The sequence below is a fragment of the Prionailurus bengalensis genome, chromosome E1 (assembly GCF_016509475.1).
Source record: "Prionailurus bengalensis isolate Pbe53 chromosome E1, Fcat_Pben_1.1_paternal_pri, whole genome shotgun sequence".
Classification (NCBI taxonomy): Eukaryota; Metazoa; Chordata; class Mammalia; order Carnivora; family Felidae; genus Prionailurus; species Prionailurus bengalensis.
This window is the reverse complement of record NC_057347.1, coordinates 18,210,133-18,233,951: the sequence shown is the minus strand read 5'-3', so window position 1 is coordinate 18,233,951 and position 23,819 is coordinate 18,210,133. Positions and strand designations below refer to the sequence as shown.

Genomic DNA, 23,819 nt, shown 5'->3' with positions numbered 1-23,819 from the left:
TAGCTCAGGAGGAAGCCTAGCACTCGTGAGGCCCTCCCCAGGCCGGAGCTTTTCCGGTTCACGGAGAAAGCCTGAGCCCAACCCGGACTGGACACAAGGACACTCTCCTCCTCCAAGACTTCGTGACAGCCCAGCTTCCCCTCCTTTCCCCAGGCAGATCCCGGTCTCTGCCTGTCCACTCCAGTCAGGACAGCAGTCTTAAACTCAGGACCAAGGAGTCTTTATTGGGATGGGCGGAAGTGGTTGAGGAAGGAAGAGTGGAGGGCCCAGCTGTGCAGGCTCCGATTCCTACTGGTGGCCAGGGGCTGGGCAGCCCAGCCAGTACTGGGCGATGGAGCGTGGGTAAGGAGGGCTCACGGTGTCCACTTGCCGTGTGCGAAGGTTGACTCGGTAGTACTTGTCTGGAAGAGAGATCAGCAGAGGGTGTGTGAGACCCAGCCAGGCCCTGCCCACACACCTCTGCCCTGAGAAAGAAGCCCTGGGTCTCTCCCGGAAGGGTGAGTGAACATCCACAATGCAGCCTAGGACTCCCAGCCTGGCTTTCTGGAGTCACCTCCCAAGGGCCATGTTCAGCCCATGCGGACCAGGGACAGCAGGGAAGACCCCAGCTAGACCAGCTACGGGGATGGCACGGGCTCCCACCTCCTGAGAAGAAGTAAACACTTTGGATGGGCTCGCAGGTGGCAGGCACAAGCCAGTCCATGTCGTAGTCACGATAGTTGTAGATGTCCAGGCTGTCCTCCTCACTGGAGAGCCAGGACAGCCAGGCTGAACGGGACTGCCGGTGGGGGTTCTGGCTGCGGCCTCGGCCACGGTTACGGCGTGAGCGGTAGCGTTTACGGTTACGCCGCCTAGACTTCTGCTTCTTGGCCCAGGATTGGGGAGCTGAGCCTGAGACGTAGATGCGGCCGGCCATGGCCGCATCCACTTGCCTGGGCACACCAGGCCAGTCCCGGCTGATGAGCCGGGGCTGTCCAGCACCGCCTGTGGCAGGGAAGAGGTTAATGAGAGCGTTGTGGGCCTGGAGAGTTCATCTGGTGCCCAACTATGGGCCGTGCCTTGCCTGACGGCAGAGCAAGCTCATGGCAGAGCACAGCACCCCAGCCCTCTGACTCTCTGTTCGGTGCTCTTTCCCCTAGCCTTCCTCCACTGCATCCCTCCCCACTTGCCTCAGTCATAGGCCCTCCTCCTGCTGGCTGTGCCCTCAGCTGCACTAGGCAAAGTCCAAGGTGTGGGGTCCAGGTGGACCTCCCCCCAAAGGTCAACAGAAGCAAAGTCTGGCTTGAGCAAACAGCTTTTGAACCCCAGCTCCGCAATCACGGCCCCCTCCGGCCAGCCTTGCCCTGTCCCTACCCTGGAGATCCCAGCCCTCTTGAGGAGAAAGCGAGGCTTGCTCTCCCTCCCTCCATACCAGAGAATCTGTTCCCGAAGAGAAATTCAAAGAGGGTCTCCCAGCTGTCGCGCTGCAGCAGGGCAAAGTGTTCAAACACTGCGGACAGGGAGCTGCCTTCACATTCCTCCTGACTGGGCTGCTGCTGGAACTCATACTCCCAGTACTGGCTCCCTGAGTGGGGAAATGGGATGGGGGGAGATTCATGAGTGAGGCCAGAAAGCCAGCGCCAAGGCTGCTGGAGATAGGAGCTCCTGGCCGGGGAGTGGGAGTGCCGAACGTAATTTGAGGCCTCCCCATAGAGGAGTGTGGAGGAAAGCCCAGACTGCCCCACTGCCCGCTCTTTTCCCCACCCACTCCCTTAATACCCTTGAAGAAGTAGGCCCGCTCCCGGCCACTGTAGCTATGAGCAGGGAGAGCCAAGGCTGCATCCACGTTGTCCGGAATGCCCTTGAAGCCTTCAGAGATGTTGCGGGGGTAATCTGGGTCCAGAACACCATCCTCGAAGCGCCAGTACTGATGACCCTAAGCGGTAGGGAAGGAAGGGGGAGTGAGGAGGTGGCTGGCTGAGCACAGGCCGAGTCCCCCACCCCAGGCAGCTGTCCCAATTCTAGGCTTGTTGCCCAGGACCTGGAGCCTTGGGCTTTCCCGTCCTCAAGAGCCCCAGCCAGGGACTACAGGCTGTGATCCAGCCATCTTGCCTGCCCTAGTACTGGGCACAGCAGCCCTCAACCCCTGTCTAGATACCCTTGGCTCTGACCCACGGCCCCTGGGCCTGGCACCTGGAAGAGGTAGGTCTTCCCCTGGCAGTTGATGCGGGTGAAGGCAGCATCAATGGGGCCCTCAATGCCCCAGACATCTTGGATAAGCTTGGGGTACCCAGGGCTCACTGCCTCTTCATCCAGTTCATAACAGTACTGCCCTAGAATGGGAGAGTCTGTGTGAGGGAGGGGTTGTCCCAGAGGCAGACCCCCACCCCCCAACACCTGCCCCTGGAGTCACCTCGGAAGGCAAAGAGGGAGCCATTCTTGAGGTCAGTGAAGGCGTCAAAGGGCTTCCCACTGCATAGCTCTTCCACCACCGGGGACTCAGGGATGTCTTGATCAGAGGTCTCAGGCCCCAGGGTCCCCTGTGTAGGGTTCAGAAAAGGTTCCTCGAAGGTCTCCTGGTCAGGAGACACTTCAGTATGGGCCTGCAGGTCGGGACCCTGGCTGGTGCTCTCCGGCTGTGGGAGGACACTGCTGTTGTCTATGGTCTCCTCAAAGTGGTTGTAGACCCCGTACTCATCTTCTGGCAGAGTGAATACATCCCCACGCGTCACTGTGGGCACAGTGGGTGGTGGTGAGTCTCCAGCTGCAGAGGGGACCCCGGGCCCATCCAGCCCCTCCGGACGCACCTTGGGGTTTGCACTCAGCCACGTAGTCCTCACAGCAGCTCTGGTAGTATGAGCAGAGCTCGTCACACTGGCACTTCCTGTCAGCGTTGAAGCCCTCTGTGCAGCGGCCCTTGCACGACTCTGTGGGGGAGGAGATAGAGGGGATATCAGTTGGCACGGCCAAGCCCAGACCGCCCTCGCCCACCCTTCGTTGACCCAAACGACCACCAACACCCTCTTGCACCTTGGTCAGCCAGAACAACCCATGCCAGCAGGGCAAGTATCAGTAGGGGCCTTGGGGATGCCATGGCAGGGCCTCCAGCCTCTAGCCTGGCTGGCGAACCGGGCTCTGGGCTCCCTGCAATGTCCACTGTGATGCGGGAGAGCGGGGGACAGGGAGGGAAGGAGCCAGAGGAGAGGAGCTGCCTTCTCTGCTGCTCTATTTGCTCAATCTCTGGCCCAGCCCCCAGTGCCCCAGACCCCAGTGGCTGCAAAGGTCACATTCCTGGAACTCTGGACCCGAGAGAACAGTGAATAGGATCCTTGCCAAGCTCGGTGTCATGTCAGAAGGGGACTAGCACCATGGGTCTGAAGGTCAGAAAGAAGGCCCACTGTGCCACTCAGAGGCTGCGTGACCTTGGGCAAACTGTTTTGCCTGCCTTGGTATTCTTTTTGGTAAAGTGAGACTGTTAATACTTGCCTCATGATGTGTTGGGGGTTACATGAGCTAAAGCAGACAAAATGCCTCATGCCTGGAGTAGCGCCAACTTCATTCTCCATAAATGGTTGTTTATCTGCGATCTGTTTGAACAGGCACATCCCTGGCTGAGTGTGTCACCCACCCGTTGTGTATTTAGGGCAGTGAAAGGGGGGTTGAAGGAATGCTGGTAAGCACCCTGGGGGGAATTTTTTAAAACTCTGTTTAAAAAAACAATAACAGAGTTTCGTGTTTAGGTTCACCTCTTGGGTGCATTGATTTCCCCAAGCTGGTCTTCACAGCACAGCAAATTGGGTGAATATTAACCATTTGGACGGGATTTGATTCCTCGGTCTCCTGCTCATTCACTGCTCCCCGTCTCCACCTTCAGTCTCCCCATCCGCAAAGAATAGCCTAGTTCTTGGCACTTTTAGACTCTCTTGAGAAGTAGCATCCCTCTTTCCAGAAAACGCCCCTGGCACAGAACGCCTGATTTTGTGCCAAGGGTTGGGGTCCACAGGCTTCCTGAAACCCTCCCACTACCTGGAAGAAATGATTCTGAGTTTCCAACTGAATTTTTCTCTTCCGTAACCAGAGAGGTGGGTGACTTGGGGGAATCTCTTTTCTATGAGCTTCAGTCGGTTCAGCTGTTAAATGGGAACACTAATCTCGACCCCCTAAGGCATGTTGCAAGGCTTGAGAAACGGGCCCAAAGGGTCTCGAGAGTTGTACCGAATCGTTATTATGGTTGATTTGATCACAGTTAGGGCAGGGCGCACGCTCCACGGTGTTGCCTTCTCGTTGCAGTGTCGGGGGCACGGGGTCGGCGGGGGGGGGGGGGGTGCGTTGTGGGATAGTGAGGCTGTCCTATCGCTCTGCACCCTCTTCACCTAGTCGCCTCGCCCACCCCTCCGCAGGGCGTGGGCGTGGCTGGGGAAGCTCGGGTGCGAGGCTACGCAGGCGGCAAGGGAGGAGTCCCACGTGACCGAGGGGCGGAGTGTCAGCTCCCTTGCTGCGGCTTGTCCGAGGCGGGGCTGCTGCAGAGCATCTTCTGGCTGGAGCCGCGCTTTGTTCTTGTTGCTGCCTCCCAGGCCTGCTGACGTCTGGGTCCATCCCTCGCTCCCCTCTGGCTCCTCCTTCCCACCCTCTACATCTGAGCCTGCATCCTTTTACCCAAAAGCTCCTTTCCAGATCCCGCCCTCGCCCCTCCCCCAAACTTCTGGCCAGCGCCCCTGCCTGGTACCCTTTTATCCATCCCTCTCTCCTGCACCTTCTACCTGGTCCCCATCTCCTGTCCTCCTCTTCCCAAGTTCCGGGGCGCTCCGCCCGGCCCCGCCCCTCCGGACCGGGGATGTACCCCGCAGCCCCGCGCCCATGGTCCTGACGCTGCTCCTCTCCGCTTATAAGCTGTGCCGCTTCTTCACCATGTCGGGCCCAAGGCCAGGCTCTGAGCGTCTAGCGGTGCCGGGGCCAGACGGGGGCGGCGGTGCGGGCCCATGGTGGACCGCGGGCGGCCGCGGGCCCCGCGAGGTGTCGCCCGGGGCGGGCGCCGAGGTGCAGGGCGCCCTGGAGCGCGCGCTGCCCGAGCTGCAGCAGGCGCTGTCTGAGCTGAAGCAGGCGGGGGGCGCGCGGGCCGTGGGCGCCGGCCTGGCCGAGGTCTTCCAACTAGTGGAGGAGGCCTGGCTGCTGCCGGCCGTGGGCCGAGAAGTAGCCCAGGGTCTGTGCGACGCCATCCGCCTGGACGGCGGCCTCGACCTGCTGCTGCGACTGCTGCAGGCGCCGGAGCTGGAGACGCGCGTGCAGGCCGCCCGCCTGCTGGAGCAGATCCTGGTGGCTGAGAACCGGTAGGGTGCTCACGGGCTGAGGGGAGAGCGCGGGGTGCCGTGGGGCAGCAAGTGTGGTCGACAGCCCGGGTCTCTCGTGCCACTCTCTGTGCCTTTTCCTCCCTCACCTCACCAAATCCCTGTACTACACCCCCTCTGGGGACCAGCGTGTCCATTTCACAAATGAGGCAAATGAGACTTCGGAAAGTTTAATGATTTGCCACAACAGGTAAACTAATAGTGCAGCCAGGATTCACTCCCCAGACTGGTGACGTGCGGAATGAGACAGGGAGAGGAAGAATAGAGTAGTTGGACAGGAATCTGTTCCTGGTTCAGCATGGAGCTGCCAGTGCCCTCTAAACCCCACAGACCTCCTCCCCGCAGGCCCAGATGCCCTTCTTTGCTACCTTCACTCTGCCACTGAGAAAGGAAGAGAAAACAGTGCTCAGGAAATGGGGTAGGAGGAGGAGAAATGATTGCTGAAATGAGTGCTTGACCTAAGGGTTACTCGCCCCCTTCGTGCCACCCCCAATCCACCACCTGCTTCCTCCCTCTTCATTTTGGCCCATGTAACAGGCCAGACATGATCTCATTCTGCAGCTGCTAATGGGGAACAGAAGGTTTTCTACTGGGATGAATGGGCGAGAGAAGAGGAAACAGGTGCAGAGCTAGGCAGGGGCTAGAGTATGTGTTCTCTGCCCCCCCCCCCCATAGTGCTAAGATCCAGTAGGTGGGGTCCCACTGAGGCCTGGCTGCGACTCTCTTGTCTGCCTCTTGGGATCTCCCCCGGACTATGAGGACCCTCGCACTCATTTTCTCTCTCATCTGATGTCAGAGCAGACCAAACTGTCACGCAGCAGTCTCATGCTGAATTCTCAGGCCTCTCAGGTGTAGAAGGGTCTTGCAAGGGTCACTTTGAATTCATGCAGCTGTCACAAGTGTGAGGCCATGGGTTAGAGGTGCTTTCCTTGCCATTTTCAAAAATGAAAAATAACTTTGTGGATGGTGGAAATAGTACAGTCCACGAATGAAGCAAGTTAAGCTGGGAGAGCAAGTTAGGGTTCCGCTTGCTCAGAAAGTCATTGATTTCCCATCTAACATCAGTGAAATTTGGAGGGCTAGCAAACGGAGTGGGTGCTCACTGGATGTGGTGCACACAGGTTGGCGGGTGTACCCTGTAGGTCTGATATGTGAGATGTGGCAGCTATAATGAGAACTCTTGGGGAGTGGAGTGGGTGCAGCCAACACCCGAGGAAGAGGAGGGCTGCAAGATGCAAATTGCACTGGCGTTTTTAAAGGTTGAAACTAACAACACTCCTCTGGTTTAGAATTACTAACTCCTGGTCTCAGGAAACAACGTGGTGGTGCTGACAGCCCTTCAGGACCAAGGACAGCGTCTAGCACGTCCTGTCACCCTCGAAGTTTTGAGAGATGATACACTGAGAATTTGAATTTATGAAATCTTGCCCTTCCTTCATCAACCAACCTCCTCTTAGAGAAAGTTCCTCAATCAATGCACACACTCCTTTTCCCATTCCCTTCTTCCCATAGTGCTGCCACACCCACTGCCTGGGAGCCTCTATCACAGTGTCCCTCACTCCCAAATGCCAAGAAAAGCCCAACAGCGGAGGAACTTTTGAACTTAGTCCCATGACACCCAGTGAGGGTGTGACTGCTAGCCTTTGCAATTTACAGTGTAGCCCCCTCAGGGGACCATAATTAGGTTAAATGGCTTAACTCAGGTTAAATGGCTTTCCCAGAAATACACAGTAAATAAGGGAGGAGACATGTCTTAAAAAAAAAAAAAATCAGGAGTGCCTGAGTGGCTGTCATTTAAACCTCTGACTCTTTTTTTTTTTTTAATTTTTTTTTCAACGTTTATTTATTTTTGGGACAGAGAGAGACAGAGCATGAACGGGGGAGGGGCAGAGAGAGAGGGAGACACAGAATCGGAAACAGGCTCCAGGCTCTGAGCCATCAGCCCAGAGCCCGACGCGGGGCTCGAACTCCCGGACCGCGAGATCGTGACCTGGCTGAAGTCGGACGCTTAACCGACTGTGCCACCCAGGCGCCCCTAAACCTCTGACTCTTGATCTCAGCTCAGGTCATGATCTCACGGTTTGTGAGTTCGAGCCCCGCACGTGGCTCTGCATTGACAGGGGGAACCTGCTTGGGTTCTCTCTCTCTCTCTCTCTCTCTCTTTCTTTCTTTTTCTCTCTCTCTGCCCCTCCCAGCTTGCACTCTCTCTCTCTCTCTCTCAAAATAAATAAATAAACTAAAAAAAAAAAAACCCACAAAACCCAGAAAGCTATTGCATATAAATTCAAAAAGTGCAAAGATACAAAAAGATACACACTTTCTACCCAGACCCCCTCCCTAGAGACAAACCAGGAAGCAAAACAAGTTTCTTGCACAGTATGTCCTTCCAGAGAAATTCTGTGCATTTACAAGGATCTACACACATATGTATATTATATATACCTGCTTGTATGTGTGTCTGTGTATGTGTACAATTTCCGCCCTCCTTTGGAGCTGGGATTTGAACCACAGCCTCTGGGGCTGCAGAAGCTGGGATCTGAGTCAATAGTTCTCACAACAAGCACACAGTTCAAGTTCTCTGAGGGTGTCAAGTGCATAGGGAAAGGGGAGGGCTGGGAATTAAGAGACTCAGAATGAAGTCCTCTCTCTGGATTGATGTTCCTGAGCAAGACTTTCTCTTCAGTGGTTCTCAGGAAATGAAGATGTTGGATCAGATGACTGCTTAGACACACTCTGGTCCTGATATTCTCAGAGTTTATGTAGTCAGATTGTTCTGGAAGCACAAAGTAGAGATCAAGGATCATGACCTCTGATCATCCTCTGAGCAAAGTTGTGTTGGCCTTATGCCATGTTAGGGGTTCAGCTGGGACCTGCAATGGACACAAAGTCACAAGCACTGTGGTCATTGTGGTGCTCATGGGGCAAGGACTCCATGGCTGGAAACTTCGGGGGTCATGTCACTTGTGGAGGACATCATTTGTGGAGGTCAGGAAAACAGAAAACTCTCACCTCTGCCTGGAGTGTGGCAACTCTCCTGCCTGCCCTGCTGGCATCCAGGCTCCCTCCCTGGGATCCTTCCTCCCTATAGCAGCCAGAGTGAGTTTCCTATGCAACTATGCAACCCAAGCAAGAGCAGACCACTCCCCTTCCTGAAGCCTTTCCGTGGCTCCCCATTTTTGATCAAGATGTGCACTTCACAAATGCCTCTAGATGCTTCAGAAGGCCCCCACCACTCTCCCTACTCCCTCCCACCTTGAAACTTCCACCTCAGCCACTAGAAATGGCTTCACTTCAGTGTGGCTGCAGTGGGGACAGGTCCCCAAGTGCACCAGTTCTCAGATACCTCCTAGCCTTTGTATACATACGTGCCTAGAATACAGTCTCCACAATCTTCCCTTCTCTTCATTAATGTCCCACTACCTACCTTCCTTCCTTCCTTCCTTCCTTCCTTCCTTCCTTTACTTTTCCTTTCCCTTTCTTTCTTTCTTTCTTTCTTTCTTTCTTTCTTTCTTTCTTTCTTTCTTTCTTTCCTAGATTTTATTTTTAAGTAATCTCTGCTCCCAACGTGGGATTCAAACTCACAACCCCGAGATCAAGAGTCTCATGCGCCACCGACTGAGCCAGCTAGGTACCCCTGTCCCACCATTTTTCTGATTTAATGCCATAGGCACCCATTCAGTATATTTAATGCATATCTTTCTATCCTTATCCTGGTAAAATCTTTATTTTCTTCTTTGGTGTTCACGTATTTTTAGTTTACCCAAATAGTGCTGTGTTACAAAGCACATTTCATTTCTTACTTTCACCCACTCATTAATATGTTTTTAATATTGTTGTTTTATCATCTGTTCAGTCACTTGTAACTGCTCCATAGTCCTCCAGAGTGGTCACCTGCCCGTGTTACCTCTCCACTCTCCAAGGCTTGACACCAGCCTGCTGCCATCTTCCCCCACCAAAAACAATCCTGCAGTGAACCTTTTCCACAGACTTTTGTGGACTGTGATAATTTCTTTGGCTGTAAGCTCAAGAGCTCCAATTCCTGGCTTGTAGGATGTATATCTCCTTAATTTCACCATGCATCCCAGCCTGTTTTCCAAGTTGACTGCCCTAGTGTGCACCTCCACCCAGAGAGCGTCAGCATGTTCATGGCCCCACACCTCATCAACCTTCTGTGTTACCCAGCTTTGCCTTTTGCCTATCCAATAGGTGTAAAGTGATAGGTGATTTTTATTTATTTGTTTGTTTGTTTATATTTTAGAGAGAGGGAAAGTGTGCTCATGTGCATTGGGGAGAGGGAGAGAGCAAGAGAATCCCAAGGAGGCTCAGTGCAGAGCTCCACAGGGCTCAATCCCACAACCCTGGGATCAGGACCTGAGCTGAAATCAAGAGTCAGACGCTCAATCGAGTGAGCCACTCCAGCGCCCCCATGTGATAGCTGATTTAATTTTCACTTCTCTGATTACTAAGGATTACAAATTATTTTATTTGTTAACACTTTGGATTTTCTCTTTTATAAATTGCCATTTATATCCTTTGCCATTCCCTATTGAATTTGCTGCCTTTTTCTTGTTGATGTGAATATTTATATATTCTATATATGAATCCTTGCTGATTTTGTTTTCTTCCTTGTCAGTTATAAACATTGCAGATCTCTCTGGCCTTCTTTCTATTCCTCAAACATGCCAAATTCCCCAGCCCTCAGGGCTTTTGTCCTCGCTGCTCGCTCTGCCTGTCATGCTCTTTTCCCAGACACTTTCAGGCAGGAGTCTCCAGATACTGAACTCTCTGATGTCACCTCCTCAGACATATCCCTCCACCCATGCACTATCCATTACATCACCCGGTTTTGCTAGCATTACGGCCACATCAGTATCAACCTGTTCATTCATTGTTCACCTGCTTATTGTTTGTCTCCATATTAGCTGTGTGTAAGTTCTAAGCACTGTTAATTAGCCTCTAGCGCAGCCTGGCACACAGTAGCTCCTCAATAAACATCAGTTGAGTGAATGAATAAATACCCCCCAGTCACACTGCATGGAGTGAAGAGAAAGGTTTGAGGGCAAGGCTAAGAGTGCTGTACTTCAAGTGATACTTCAACTGATGACAAGTTAACGTCTAGTGAGTCTTCCGTATGTGCCAGGCACTGTGCAGAGCACTTTACGTGGATTATCACATTCGTTCTCATAATGACCCTATGGGGTAGGTATTCCTTTTATTTATGAGATGAGGAACAGAGGTAGAAAGATAAAGGAAGGCACTCAAGGCCCCACAACTTTCTAGAAGAAACCAGGACCCAGGGAATCTTCTCCAGAGTTAGGGTCCTTAACGGCTACATGCACTGCAGGGGAGGAGGCAGTGGTAAGGGAGGAGATGGGGCGGCCAGGATGGAGCATCCTTATAATCCGAGAAATCTGCTCCTCCCCAGACAGGAGATGAAAGGCAGAGGCAGGGAGGATAATGCTCTCCCTCATGTCCTATATGACACTAGTGAGGCCAGAGAGGTTAAGTGACCAGACCGTGGCCCCCAGGGGACAAGCCACCCCCCTCCCCGAGACCGCCGCCACTCCACCGTCCCAGTGCCACTTTTTCTCGGCAGGGACCGCGTGGCGCGCATCGGGTTGGGCGTGATCCTGAATTTGGCAAAAGAGCGTGAGCCGGTGGAGCTGGCGCGGAGCGTGGCAGGCATCTTGGAGCACATGTTCAAGCACTCGGAAGAGACGTGCCAGCGGCTGGTGGCGGCCGGTGGCCTGGACGCGGTGCTGTACTGGTGCCGCCGCACGGACCCGGCGCTGCTCCGCCACTGCGCGCTGGCGCTGGGCAACTGCGCGCTGCACGGGGGCCAGGCGGCGCAGAGGCGCATGGTGGAGAAGCGCGCTGCAGAGTGGCTCTTCCCGCTCGCCTTCTCCAAAGAGGACGAGCTGCTGCGGCTGCACGCCTGCCTCGCGGTGGCGGTGCTGGCAACCAACAAGGAGGTGGAGCGGGAGGTGGAGCGCTCCGGCACCCTGGCGCTCGTGGAGCCGCTCGTGGCCTCGCTAGACCCCGGTCGCTTCGCCCGCTGCCTGGTGGATGCCAGTGACACGAGCCAGGGACGCGGGCCCGACGACCTGCAGCGCCTCGTGCCGCTGCTGGATTCGTCGCGCTTGGAGGCCCAGTGCATCGGGGCTTTCTACCTCTGTGCTGAAGCGGCCATCAAGAGCCTGCAGGGCAAGACTAAGGTGGGTGTGGGGTGAGGGGGAGGACCGGGGTTAGAGAGAGTCTGGACCAGCTTCCCAGAGGGAGTGACAGGGACTTGAAGTACATGTTAAGAGTTAGGTAAAGCAAGGAGAAGGATGAGAGACCAGTCATTCTGGCCTTGAAGGCAAAAGCAAGGATTTTCAGCAGGAAACATGCATTTCACACAGATTATCCTGGCTGCAATTGTAGAGATGGAATTGGCAAGGGTGAGGTCAGAGGCAAGGGAGCCGGATAGGAGGCCATGATGGGGACAGTTGGGAAGGTGGGCTGGGGTGTGACAGCAGAGGCAGAGCAAAGCAGACAGATCTCAGAGGGGCTGAAGAGATAGAATTAGGACTTGGGGCGGGGGGGGGGGGAGCGGTGAAGAAGAGGGAAGAGCTGAGGATGACTCCTGGCTTTGGACACAGACAGCTGGGTGCCTGGTGGCACCTGGTACTGAATTAAGGGTAACTGGAGAGAGGTTGGGGGGGGGGGGGAAGAAAGTGAGTTCACTGGGACAGGTTGGGCTTGGAGTGCATGAACGATGACCAGCTGGGGTACCTCAGTGGGCCATTTTGTCACATGGGTGTGGAGTGCAGGAAGGAGAGGGAATGCAGAGACAGGGGCTTGGCGGGGCAGAACATCAGTGCGTTGGCCAGATAGCTCCCACCTGTGTCCCAAGAGCTCCCTATGCCTAGGGCCTGATCTGAAGCTTTTGCCCTCTGCTTTAACTTGCTGTGTGACCTTGGCTAGCTGGCTTCCCCTTTCTGGGCCTCTCTATGCTTCTTTTTTATCCTGGAAAACTGAGGAAGCGAACCACGGCAGCAGTTTCTTTCCTGCATGTGAAGCTCCTAATAGCTAAATTATCAGAAGTTTGTGTTTTTGTTTTTTAAATATTGGAGAATCAAAATTATCCCTACAACACCCCTCTCCTCCTTTGCATTCCTCTGGGGGGTTGGAGTTGGTGACAGCTGGTGTAAGGGAGTTGTGGGCACAGGGTGGGCCATCCTGTCTGTACCACAGCTGTCATCTGGGCTGCTCAGAGGAGAGTGTCTCAGATCATTGTCACCTATTGTGTGTGTCCCCACAGATTAAAAAGAGACTGTTGTGTTGGGGGGTTCTTGGAGGCCTCTTCCAGGGTCTGGGGTTCTAGAAGCTTCTGATTTTCCCCTCTATGCCCCAGAGGTGGGCCATGGGAGGACTGGCTTTATAAATCAGGTCATTCTGCTTTGGGAGAAGGGACTTGAAGGGAAGTAGGGAGTGAGGCCCCAAGGATTGGGTCTGGGCAGCAGGCATGACCACCAGCTATGGCACCCCCTTTCCAACAAGGCCAAGTGAATGCAGTTCAGTAAAGAGATCGTCAGCCACCACTCTGTACCCTGCAATGTGCCAGGTACAGGACTCCAAAGGTGACTAAAACATGACGTCAGCTTATCATCCAGTGGAAGGTGCATTATCTATTAACAACAGTGGCATGTAGAGTACAAGGTCTAATTGGAGGTATGGGCCAAACTGTGGGTAAATCAAAGTAGGCTGCATGGAGGGGGTGCTAATCAATTTGAATTCCGATGGATGACTAGGATTCCCACAAGCAGGCCGGAAGAACTAAGGGTCTGGGAAAGCCATGACTGAGCCCAGAGATTGGAGAGCCTTAGTGGGTGGGTGTCAGCCAAGTGTGGGATTGTGAAAGGGCAGTTGAGCTGAGAATGGTGGGCAGGGGCTACACTGTGCCAGGCCCGGCCTCCACACTGACAGCTCAGACTTCATCCCAGGGAGATGGAAGCTGTTAGAGAGGAGACATGAGGTCAAGAGTTGAGAGAGCTTCAGGAGGCAGAATCCACAGAACTAGGTGATATATTGGATGCAGGCAGGGCTAGGGTAGATGATGGGAGTTTCAGCGCTGAGAAGAGGGGAAGGGAGGGACTGGGCACGTTTGGGGATGGCTGGCGAGCTGGTGGACCCAAGACACCCTCTCCCCATCCCTCCCTAGGTATTCAGCGACATCGGAGCCATCCAGAGCCTGAAACGCCTGGTTTCCTATTCCACCAACGGCACCACGTCGGCGCTGGCCAAGCGTGCGCTACGTCTGCTGGGCGAGGAGGTGCCGCGGCCCATTCTGCCCTGCGTGGCCAGCTGGAAGGAGGCCGAGGTCCAGACGTGGTTGCAGCAGATCGGCTTCTCCCACTACTGCGAGAGCTTCCGGGTAGAGCGGCGCATCCCAAAGGCGCGCGGCCGCTAGGGGCGCCCTGCACAGAGGCCACCGGTCCCCTTTTCCGCCTGCATGCCCGCGGCGCCAGGGGGCCATATTGGGGATGGGAGTCTGTACTCAGCCACTTTCGGGGTCACTCGGCTCCGAGTCCCATCCGCCTCACCCATCGCCTTCTACAGTTCCCTTTCCTTGCATGTTATGCTTGGGGTCCAAGGGCTGAGGAGGAGAGCCCTTCCTTACATCTGACCCCTCCCTCAGGAGCAGCAGGTGGATGGTGACCTGCTTCTGCGACTCACGGAGGAAGAGCTCCAGACCGACCTGGGCATGAAATCGGGCATCACCCGCAAAAGGTACGGAGCCTCCTGCCTGCCAGCCGTCGCCCTCCGCCACTAGCCAGTCCCAGGTTAGGACCTCAGCGTCCTCTTCTCCCCCGGGGTGCAGATTCTTTAGGGAGCTCACGGAGCTCAAGACCTTCGCCAACTACGCTACGTGCGACCGCAGCAACCTGGCCGACTGGCTGGGCAGCCTGGACCCGCGCTTCCGCCAGTACACGTACGGCCTGGTCAGCTGCGGCCTGGACCGCTCCCTGCTGCACCGCGTGTCTGAGCAACAGCTCCTGGAGGACTGCGGCATCAGCCTGGGCGTGCACCGCGCCCGCATCCTCACGGCCGCCAGAGGTCAGCCTGCCCACCCGGGCCCCTACCCCTGCCTAGCCCAGCCCTGCAGGGCGAGGGGAGACACACGGTAGATGGTCTGAACACATCCCCGGTGCCAGACTGGATTCCGAGGATGCAAAGACCAATATGCTGCACTTTGCCCTCAAGAAGTTCCCAGTCTGAGCTGAGTCGGGGGGGGGTGGGGGGGGGGGGTGGAAGTAAGTCAGGTGTATAAGCAGGTCGGTGACCACAGTAGGAAGCATGTCCGGGATTCCAGTTGGGGGCTGCGAGGAAGCGCTGGCTGTCCACCCAGGTCTGGGCATTTAGAGGATGTCTGACCAGGTCTTGAAGGATGTATTGGGGAGGGGGGTGCAGCAGAAAGAGCAGCTCAGGAGGAGGGAGCAGATATGCAAATGTGGAGGTAAGACAAGAAGGAGGGGGTCACATGGGGAGGGAGGCTTATGCCACTAGCCAGCAGCCTGCAGAGGATGGGTTCTGGAGGTGCTCTGGGGAGGTCATGAGGGCAGAATGGATTCTAGGGCTCTAGCAACCCTTTTCACTTACTACTTTGATTTGCTAATTTACTATTTAGCTGATATTTATCGTCAATTGTTGTATGTACTAGGTTTTAAACAGGTATTATCTCATTAATCTCTACATCCATTCTGCGCAGTGGGTGTTAATTTTTTAAATCAACTTAAAAAAAATTGGAAGTAATAAAAGAGGTATAACTTAAAAGTGTCCAATTTCAGGGCTCCTGGGTGGCTCAGTAGGTTGAGCATCCAACTCTTTATCTTAGCTCAGGTCTTGATCTCAGGGTCATTGAGTTCAAGCCTGGCATTGGGTCCCACACTGGGAGTGGAGCTTCCTGAAAAAAAAAAAAAGAAAAGAAAAGAAAAAATAGTGTCCAATTTGAAGAGTTTTGAAAAATGCTTATATGTGTAACTACCATCGTAATCCAAGATGAACATGGTCCTTGAGGGTGTTAACTGAAAAGATGATGAAACTAAAGTTTTAAAGATTTTAAATACATTTCCCAACGTTATCCCTTGGGAAATCCCAAATACATATCTCAAAGCCCTTAAAATAACAGAACTGGGATTTGAGCCTCTGTCTTTCTGCTTCATAAACAGACAAATGCTGTCTGTGAGTGTTCGGGCCGAATATTACATGAAGATGGATTCTTTGCATTCAGCAAATTTAACTAAAGCAGATCAAGCCTTTATTATTTTTACACCGCAGCGTCCAATAAAACCCTAAGATTTCGTTTTTTGAAAACAGGGAAGTCCTACGGCAAAGATAGCTTACACGTTTTTTAAAAAGAGCCGTGCACGTTTTTTTAAGTGGGCGCAATGACACACTCAGACTTAGATTTTAGAAAAATCCCTCTGGTTGCTGTACAAACAGATTAGACCGAGTAAGTGTGGATTTGGGGAGACCACCGAGAAGGCGGAGTTGGGAGCCTGGACATCCGGGGGGCCCTGGGAAGTAGGAAGGATACAGAGCTCGGAGTCAGGGGTTGTGAAGACTGACTTGTCTGTTCTGTTCACTGCAGTAGCCCAAGCACAAGGGATAGTGCCAGGCATACAGTAAATGCTTAGCAAATACTTGTTGAATGAATGAGTGAGAGGTAGGGGTTCAGGCCAATACCCAGGTGCTGGCTGTGGTGGGAACTAGGAAGGGAGGGTCCCGGGGAGGACTTGGGACGTATTGGGTTTGCCGTGTGTGGGGGCAGCTGGCCGTGTAGGTCTGAAGCTCCGGAGAGAGGGCAGGGCTGGAGGTGCAAATCCACGTCCCTAAAACACAACGCCCGCCTCCTGAGACGCGCTCACTAAGAGTTAGCAGCCCTCCTTCCCGTAGGCCCATCTCGCTATCTCAGTGACCCTTTTTTGAAGCAAGCCACCCTGCCTGGGCTGGGCGGGGTTGGGCCGGGCTGAGAAGGCGGGTGTGCAGGGGATGATGTACCTCATGGTGAACCAAGCTGTCTCTTGTCTGCTTCAGAAATGCTACACTCCCCGCTGCCCTGCACTGGCTGCAAGCCCAGTGGGGACATCCCAGATGTCTTCATCAGCTACCGCCGGAACTCAGGCTCCCAGCTGGCCAGGTGAGAAGGGGTGGGCAGGCGGGCAGGCTGGGGCCTCGGGGCAAGGCCAAGGCAGTGACACGGGACCTCTTTACAGCCTCCTGAAGGTGCACCTGCAGCTGCACGGCTTCAGTGTCTTCATTGATGTGGAGAAGCTGGAAGCAGGCAAGTTCGAGGACAAGCTCATCCAGAGTGTCATAGGTGCCCGCAACTTCGTGCTGGTGCTGTCAGCTGGGGCACTGGACAAGTGCATGCAGGACCACGACTGCAAGGACTGGGTGCACAAGGTAGGCGCTGGCCTCTGTGGTCCCAGCCCTGGCCTGTGTCCAGGGCACAAGGTCCTCCTCCCGTTCCTCCTCCCCTGCGTCCATCAGCAACCTCCATGGCCCAGCCGGAAGTCAGGAGCCACAGCTCTGACTGTAATTGGTCGTTAGCAAGTCACTCAGGCTCTCTGAGTCTCAGTTTCCTCATTTAGAAAACGGGGATAACTTCTCTGTGTCCTTCGCCTTGTAGGATTGTTGTGGGAAGGATGAAAATGCTTTGAAAAATAACCTCTGTGAGGGGAGAGGGGCCAGAGGGCCTAGTGCCAGACGCAGCGGAATCATGAAGAGCACAAAGCTGAGTTTGAATGCTGGCTCTGGCCTTGGACAAGTTACTTAATCCCAGTGAGCTTCGTGTTTGTTACTGGAAAGTGGGATAAGTGTAGTCTCTAACTCCCTAGGATGTTGTTATAAAAATTAAAAGAGCTAAAATGTGTGAAGTGCTCAGCAGAATGCCTAGCTCTATAGTAATTGCTTTATAATGGTAGCAATTATTATTGCAATTATTATGAGTACTACCACTGTTTAATTAATACCGTTGTATTTTCAGTGCCTGACACATGGTAGAAACTTATTAAATACTTGTAGAATGGAGGGATGGATCCATATCACATCTGCAGGTTATTAATAATTAATCGGTGAGTAGGAACTGGGGGCCTGGGCTGAGAGATAAAGCAGTCATCTGAGATGGAGCCCTTGTCCTAAAACAGCTAAGAAGACAAAAATATGCCCAGAACGACCAGATCATATGTAGGATGGTATCAGTGCTAAGTTAGGTAGGTGAATCTCCTACTGGCCATAGGAGTATGGAGAAGGGAGAAAACATTAAGGGCCAGAGTAACCAGGGAAGGCTTCATGGAGGAGGCAGAATTTGAGAAGAGTCTTAAGAATTTAGGTGAGTGGGAGAGAAGGCATCCCAGGCAGGAGAACTGCGTGAGCAAAAGAACAAAAGTGGGGGTGAGGAAGGTGCATCACTGGTAACTGCTTACAGATGAAGAAACGGAGACTCAGAGAGGTACAGTATTTTTTCCCATGACCACACTGGTGTTGAAATCAGAAAAGCTGGGCTCTGAACTCCATCTGTCCGACTCCAAAGCCCACGCTCTTTCCCAGGACCTGACTGCGTTCCATGGCACAGATCTGAGGGGGTGTGAGGGGAGGTGGTGGGATAGGGCTGGGTTCAGCCGGCACCAGAAATGATTGTCTGCATCTCTTCCCAACTCCACGTTCAGTGACGTCGTGTTGGTAGCTCGAAATCAGCCACGGTGGGAGCATTGACACTAAGGAAGTTGATAAACACTACGAATCAGGGTTTTATTTGGTTGATTGTCCCCCCCCACCCCACCCCCCGCCTCCCAGAGAGCTCATTGTTAAACATTGACCAGTACACCACTGGCTGGATAAGAACTACAGAACCAGTTTGCAGAGTACCTAAAGGCCAGGAGAAGACCCATGTTTAAAGCACAGGGAAGAGGGATCCCCTGAGGGCAGTGACGCCAGGCCAGGGGTTGTTGGGAGAAGGCTCTGACACCAGAGTGCATCCAGACTGACAGTGGGGAAGAGGGTCAGGCCCCAGAAGCCATGTCTTAGGGGCTGAGTATTGGGCTTGGTTTGGTGTTGGGCCAAAGAGACGCCTGGAGGATCATGGTTGATGGCCCGGCTTAGGTGGCAGGTGGCCTGCTCCATGGGAGTTCAGACCTTGCCGTGTTTACTCCATATCCCCGATGCCCACAACCACGCAAGCTGCAAAGTAGGCTCTTGAGTTTATGGAGTGATTGAATCAAAGATTACACAGGTGGAGCTGAGATTACTGGGAAAAGCAGACATGTCCACCAGGTTTACCAGGTCAACTCTAATCAAGTTTTCGTTCTGAACCTGCTGGGTGACCTTGAACAAGCCATTATTCCTCTCTTGGCCAGACTCTGAATCTGTGCCATGAGCAGTGTGCTGTCTTCAGTTGTGTGTAATTTTGGATAAAACAAATGTCTAAAGGCTCCCAAATAAATTTCTTCAGGGTCTGAATTCATACAGGTCCTCAGCAGAGAGGCAGAGGGCTTGGTTGAAAGAGCCCTGGACTTGGAATTTGAAGGCTTGATTCAGAGACCTGGCCCCTCCTGGTCTGGGCATTTGTGTGACTTGGGAGCAAGTCCCTTCCCTTCTCTGGGCTTCCCGCTTCTCATTCATAAAATGGAGAGGTTCCCCCAAAGCCAACCAAGGTGGAAGCTCCTCAGGTTCTTTCCCCAGGAAGGCTCTGCTCCACAAGGGTACTGGACATCCAGCCTTGTCCCAGCAGATTGTAAGGAGGGAGGAGGCAGGCGGGGTGGCGGAAGCCTTTGCACTGGACCAGTCCCAAAGGCTCCATCAGCCTTCCTTGGTTGTTGTTAGTGCTTGATTGCCTCTGGTTTTAAAATTTCTTTCCCTGAAGCCACATTTAGTGAGTAATCAATATGGAAAACCACAAGTGAACTGCACTCAAAAAAGGCCAATCCCTGAGGTTCTCCCTTGAAAGGAGAAAAACATTCAATAAGCACTTACCAGAGCACCCATTAATAGTAAGTAATATCCTCAGAACAACCTTGTGAAGTAGGTTTATTATTCTCCTTTACAGAGGAGGAAATAATAACACCTATTATTTATTAAGCACCCACTGCATGCTGGGCACTGTTCTAACCACTTGTCGTGGGACATTGCAGGTATCCCCAACCATCCCACCAGACAGGGACTGTCATGAACCCTATTTTGAACCTTATTTTATATATGAGAAAACAGAGGCTTTGAGAGCCTGTTGTTTGCCTCAGGCCACAAAGCCTGTGTCAGAGATTCGATGTGAACCCCCATCTGATGATTCCAGAGTTCAGTCCCCAACTGCTATGCTATGTTATTTATTTTTCTTCCTTCCTTCCTCTTCCTTCCTTTTTTCTTTCTTTCTTTCTTCCTTTCTTTCCCTTCCTTACTTCCTTCATTCTAACCATTCAGTCTGCCTGCCTGCCTTCCTTCTTTCTTTCTTCTCTTTCTCTTTCTTTCTCTCTTTTGCTTGCTTGTTTTCTCTTTCTTTCTTTCTTTCTTTCCTTCCTTCCTTCCTTCCCTCCTTCCTTCCTTCCTGCCTTCCCTCCTTCCTTCCTTCCAACCATCCAGCCAGTATTTGGCAAGGGCTGACTATGGGCGAGGCTTTGTGAAAGATGCTGAGATGTAAGATGGGTAAAAACCAGACATGTGGGGAAGACAGGTATTAAGCAAATCACTCATTAACTAATTTAAGTTTGCAACTGTAGCATATGCTGAAGGGCCTATTACAAGAGCCTACAATAGGGAGAACTGGCCTAGTCAGAGAAGTGAGGGAAAACTTCCCTGGGAAAGTATGGATTGAGCTCAGATCAGAAAAATGAGTAGGCATTAGTTAGGGGAAGGGGCAGGGAAGAGCATTCCAGACTGAGGAAACAGCATGTGCAAAGGCCCTGTGCAGGGAGGGAGGATGGCAAATCTAAGGGGCTACAAGATCTGTGTGGCTGGGAGAACAGTACAGGGGTAGAGTCTGAGAAGTGAGCTGTGGTCAACCACACAGGGCCTTCAGACCACATTAAGGAGTTTGAATTTTATTCTAAGAGCCATGTAAAATCCTGAAGAGTTTTAAGCAGGGGATGACATGATCAGATTTGCATTTTGCAAACAGCAGCCAGGTGAAAGGGCAACGCAGAGAACAAGTTAGAGGGGGCAAGAGTGGATGAGGAGAGACCTGGCAGGGGATAAAGATGAGGGGGGTTGGAGCAGGGTGGTGGTGGGGTGGAAGAAGAGAAAAGTGGGTGGATTTGAGAAAAAAGTAAGAAGTACAAATTGCCAGGGCTGGTGACAGATCAGTTTGGCTGCAGCAGGTCATGTTTTTCTTCTGACACCAAATCGTGTCGGTTTTTTCTAACACCAACAAACCAATTCTTGCAATTTGCCAACACCAACTGGGTGTTCCACAATTCAGTTCAATTCTGATGTTGACTTACCCAGAGCAAGTGTCAGACTCCAGAGGGTTAAGGACTCTGCCCCACAAATCTGCCCTCACTTCAGATGCCAGTTGAAAGTCCTGGGTTCCCAGGCTACCCGCATTTGTCTGACTTGACTACCAATTCAGGAGTTCCCGGGACATACACATCCCTCCCCCGACCAGTTCAATAATTTGCTAGAATGACATGCAGAACTCAGAAAGGACTCAACTATTACTGGTTCATTGTAGAGGATACGACTCAGGAACATCCAAATGTGAGAGAGGCCTAGGGCAAGGTACAGGGCATGCGGGCATGGGCAGGGGAGGCCCAGAGCTCCCATGCCCTCTCCAGGCCACCCTCTCAACACCTAGATGTGTTCACCAACCCATCTCATCCTTGGGGGGTTTTACGGAGTTTCATTATGTGGGCATGATTAAGTCATTGGCCACTGGCGAGTGAACTCAATCTCTGCCCCTCTCCCCTCCTAGGCAGTGTGTGTGTGTGTGTGTGTGAATGTTTGTTGGGTACTTAAAAGTTCCAACCTTTTCAACATAGCTTGGTCTTCCTGGCAACCAGTCCCCATCCAGAAGCTGTCTAGGCACCCCCAACCCATCCTCCAGTCATCTGGGGATTCCCAGGGTTTCAAGAGCTCTATATCAAGGATCTGGGGCAAAGACCAAATATATACCACAAGTGGTGAGGGAGAAGTCAAGGTAGACTTCAGCACCAGGACCCCACCCCAGGCTTGGCCTTGGGTGGTTGGCCCTCCCAGCGTCTGCCTGGCCTCCCAGGTCCCTAGATGGGGACCTGTGTCTCTTTCCTCCTCCCCTCTTTTCTTTCTCCAGGAGATCGTGACTGCTTTGAGCTACGGCAAGAACATTGTGCCCGTCATTGATGGCTTCGAGTGGCCAGAGCCCCAGGACCTGCCCGAGGACATGCAGGCTGTGCTCACCTTCAATGGCATCAAGTGAGGAGGGGGGCGGGTATCCAGCCCCCAGCCAGCAGCTCCCTCCAGCAGGCCCTCTGACCCACCAGCCTCTGTGCCCACAGGTGGTCCCACGAGTACCAAGAGGCCACAATAGAGAAGATCATCCGCTTCCTGCAGGGCCGTTCCTCCCGGGACTCATCTGCAGGTTCTGACACCAGTTTGGAGGGTGCTGCACCCATGGGCCCAACTTAACCAGTCCTTCGTTCCTAAGCCCTGCCGTGCCCCCCATTTCCGTCGTCCCTCCTGAAGAAGCAGCTCCTCAAACCGGCCTCCCTCAGCCTGGGCCCTTCTCAGGAAATGACTTTCCCTCTCTCCCCACCCTCATGGGCCACCTCAAACCCAGCCTCCTCAGTGTCTGGAAAGGGAAGGGAAGCCAGGCACTGGGGGTGGTAAGGGTCAGACCCCTCCCCCCCCCCAGGCCCTGCCACCAGGTTTTCTATCTCCGGTGTGGGAAAGGCACTGGAGATTGAGGGTTCATAGCACACTACGCCCCGTCCTGCCCTGACAGCAGCAGCCAGCTTGCATAGGGGGAAGGCAGGCAGTCTCTGACAAGGGTTAGGGCCATGCCCACCTTCTCAGCTAACCCAGGGCCTGGGCCCAGCAGCCAGCCAGCACGAGGGTCCAGCGATGGCTCTCCGCCTAAATCATGCCTGGCTCTCACCACTTCCTGCCACCCTGTGGCCTTGACCTGTAACCACTCAGTGTCCTTAGCTGGCCTGGCCTGGTCCCAAGTCCCGTCTCAGCCTTTCTGAGGTGCAGCCCCCTTAGCCACATCCAAGGTCAGGGTTGGGCTGAACCTGCCCTCACTCTGGCTGGTCTGTGGCTACGGCCAGTTTCGCTGCACCCAGTGGTGCAAAGGAGTCCCCTGCTTGGGCCTGGGCAGCCGAGGCCATCTCAGTGGGCAGCTAGCCACCCTACTTAGCCTTGTTGCCGTGCCTCAGGTTCCTGCTGGCCTGGCTCAGCTGGCTTCCCTGGCCCCTCGCCCACCCACATGCTCAGGGGGAGGCCGAGGGAGGCAGCACTCTGCGGCAGCGGCAATAGCCTGGGCAGAACCTGCAGCAACACGTGGAGAGGCAAGATCCTGAAGAAGGGCAAGAAGTGCAGTTGAATCTCCCCCGGGAATTTTGCTAAAATTGCATTCAAGAGACCTGGGCAGGGCCTGGGTTTCTGCATTTCTCACTAATTCCCAGGTGAGTGGATGCGGTGGTCAAGGAATGACCCACTTGAACTAGCAAGGCTCTAAAACACAAATCCCTCACAAACATTTGCCATTTCCCAGAACCACTGGAGCAACCCTCCCCGGTATTATCTCCATTTTACAGATAAGGAAGAGAATGACGTGCCATTTCCCAAATCATTAGTGGCAGCCCCACGATCCAGACCTGGCCGCCTGGTGCTCCGTCCACTGCCTGTCCTGAGAATCATCCTGGAGGTTGTGCCCTGGGCAGGGCTTCGGACTGACAGCTGGCTTCTCCTTTGCCCCAAGAGGCTAGCAGGGGGAGACAGGTTTGCACCAAGAAAGGCTGACCCAGGAGCTGTACAGAAATAAATGAGCAGGAATGTCCCTCAGCCCCTTTCTCCACTAGGGTAGGAGAGCAAAAAAGTATCCTCCCCCCAGTAAACCCAGGCTTCAGCTAATAGGGTCAGCTAGAGCCTGCCCTGCCTCTTCCCTCCCCGGGGCAGTGCGTTCACACCAGGCTGCCTCAGCTTCCAGAACCACCTCCCACCGGTGCTGGCCGGGTGTAGCTCTTGAGCCACATCATCAGAAAGTCAAAGGTCTTCAGGCTTGGGACTCGTTCCTTCCACTCCCCCTCCTGCAGGAGACACTGTCTTTAGCGGGTCCTGGCCCCAGCTCTGGCCTCCACCGCTCTTGATGCCTTCATGCCACACGAGTGCCCTTCAGTGCCAGGCCCTGGGTGTGGTGGTGACTGAGGCAGACTGGACGCTGCCTTTGCAGAGCAGAGACAGTAACAATACAGTGGGATGACTACCCTCCAGGAGAAACTTTCTCTTTGTCCCCATCAATCCCACCCCATCCTGAGGTGCCCTGTG

The 23,819-nt window shown here is 53.7% G+C and overlaps 2 protein-coding genes and 1 long non-coding RNA gene across 3 annotated transcripts; 1 reads left to right on the top strand and 2 right to left on the bottom strand.

Moving 5' to 3' along the window:
- Positions 1-204: 204 nt before the first annotated feature.
- VTN (vitronectin) lies at positions 205-3,197 on the bottom strand. Its single transcript, XM_043583596.1, has 8 exons — positions 3,010-3,197; positions 2,787-2,906; positions 2,393-2,710; positions 2,173-2,312; positions 1,759-1,915; positions 1,412-1,564; positions 643-984; positions 205-401 (listed from the first exon to the last, which is right to left on the bottom strand). The coding sequence occupies exons 1-8, from the start codon at positions 3,071-3,073 to the stop codon at positions 289-291; spliced, it is 1,407 nt and encodes a 468-aa protein (XP_043439531.1). The 5' UTR covers positions 3,074-3,197; the 3' UTR covers positions 205-288.
- Positions 3,198-4,316: 1,119 nt separating this feature from the next.
- SARM1 (sterile alpha and TIR motif containing 1) lies at positions 4,317-23,771 on the top strand. Its single transcript, XM_043583595.1, has 9 exons — positions 4,317-5,306; positions 10,921-11,539; positions 13,528-13,740; positions 14,005-14,096; positions 14,188-14,423; positions 16,404-16,506; positions 16,583-16,772; positions 21,625-21,746; positions 21,830-23,771. The coding sequence occupies exons 1-9, from the start codon at positions 4,837-4,839 to the stop codon at positions 21,957-21,959; spliced, it is 2,175 nt and encodes a 724-aa protein (XP_043439530.1). The 5' UTR covers positions 4,317-4,836; the 3' UTR covers positions 21,960-23,771.
- On the bottom strand, positions 15,602-23,261 carry LOC122485180. Its single transcript, XR_006297805.1, has 2 exons — positions 23,150-23,261; positions 15,602-18,085 (listed from the first exon to the last, which is right to left on the bottom strand). It is a non-coding gene; the product is annotated as an uncharacterized LOC122485180 (long non-coding RNA).
- Positions 23,772-23,819: the final 48 nt, after the last annotated feature.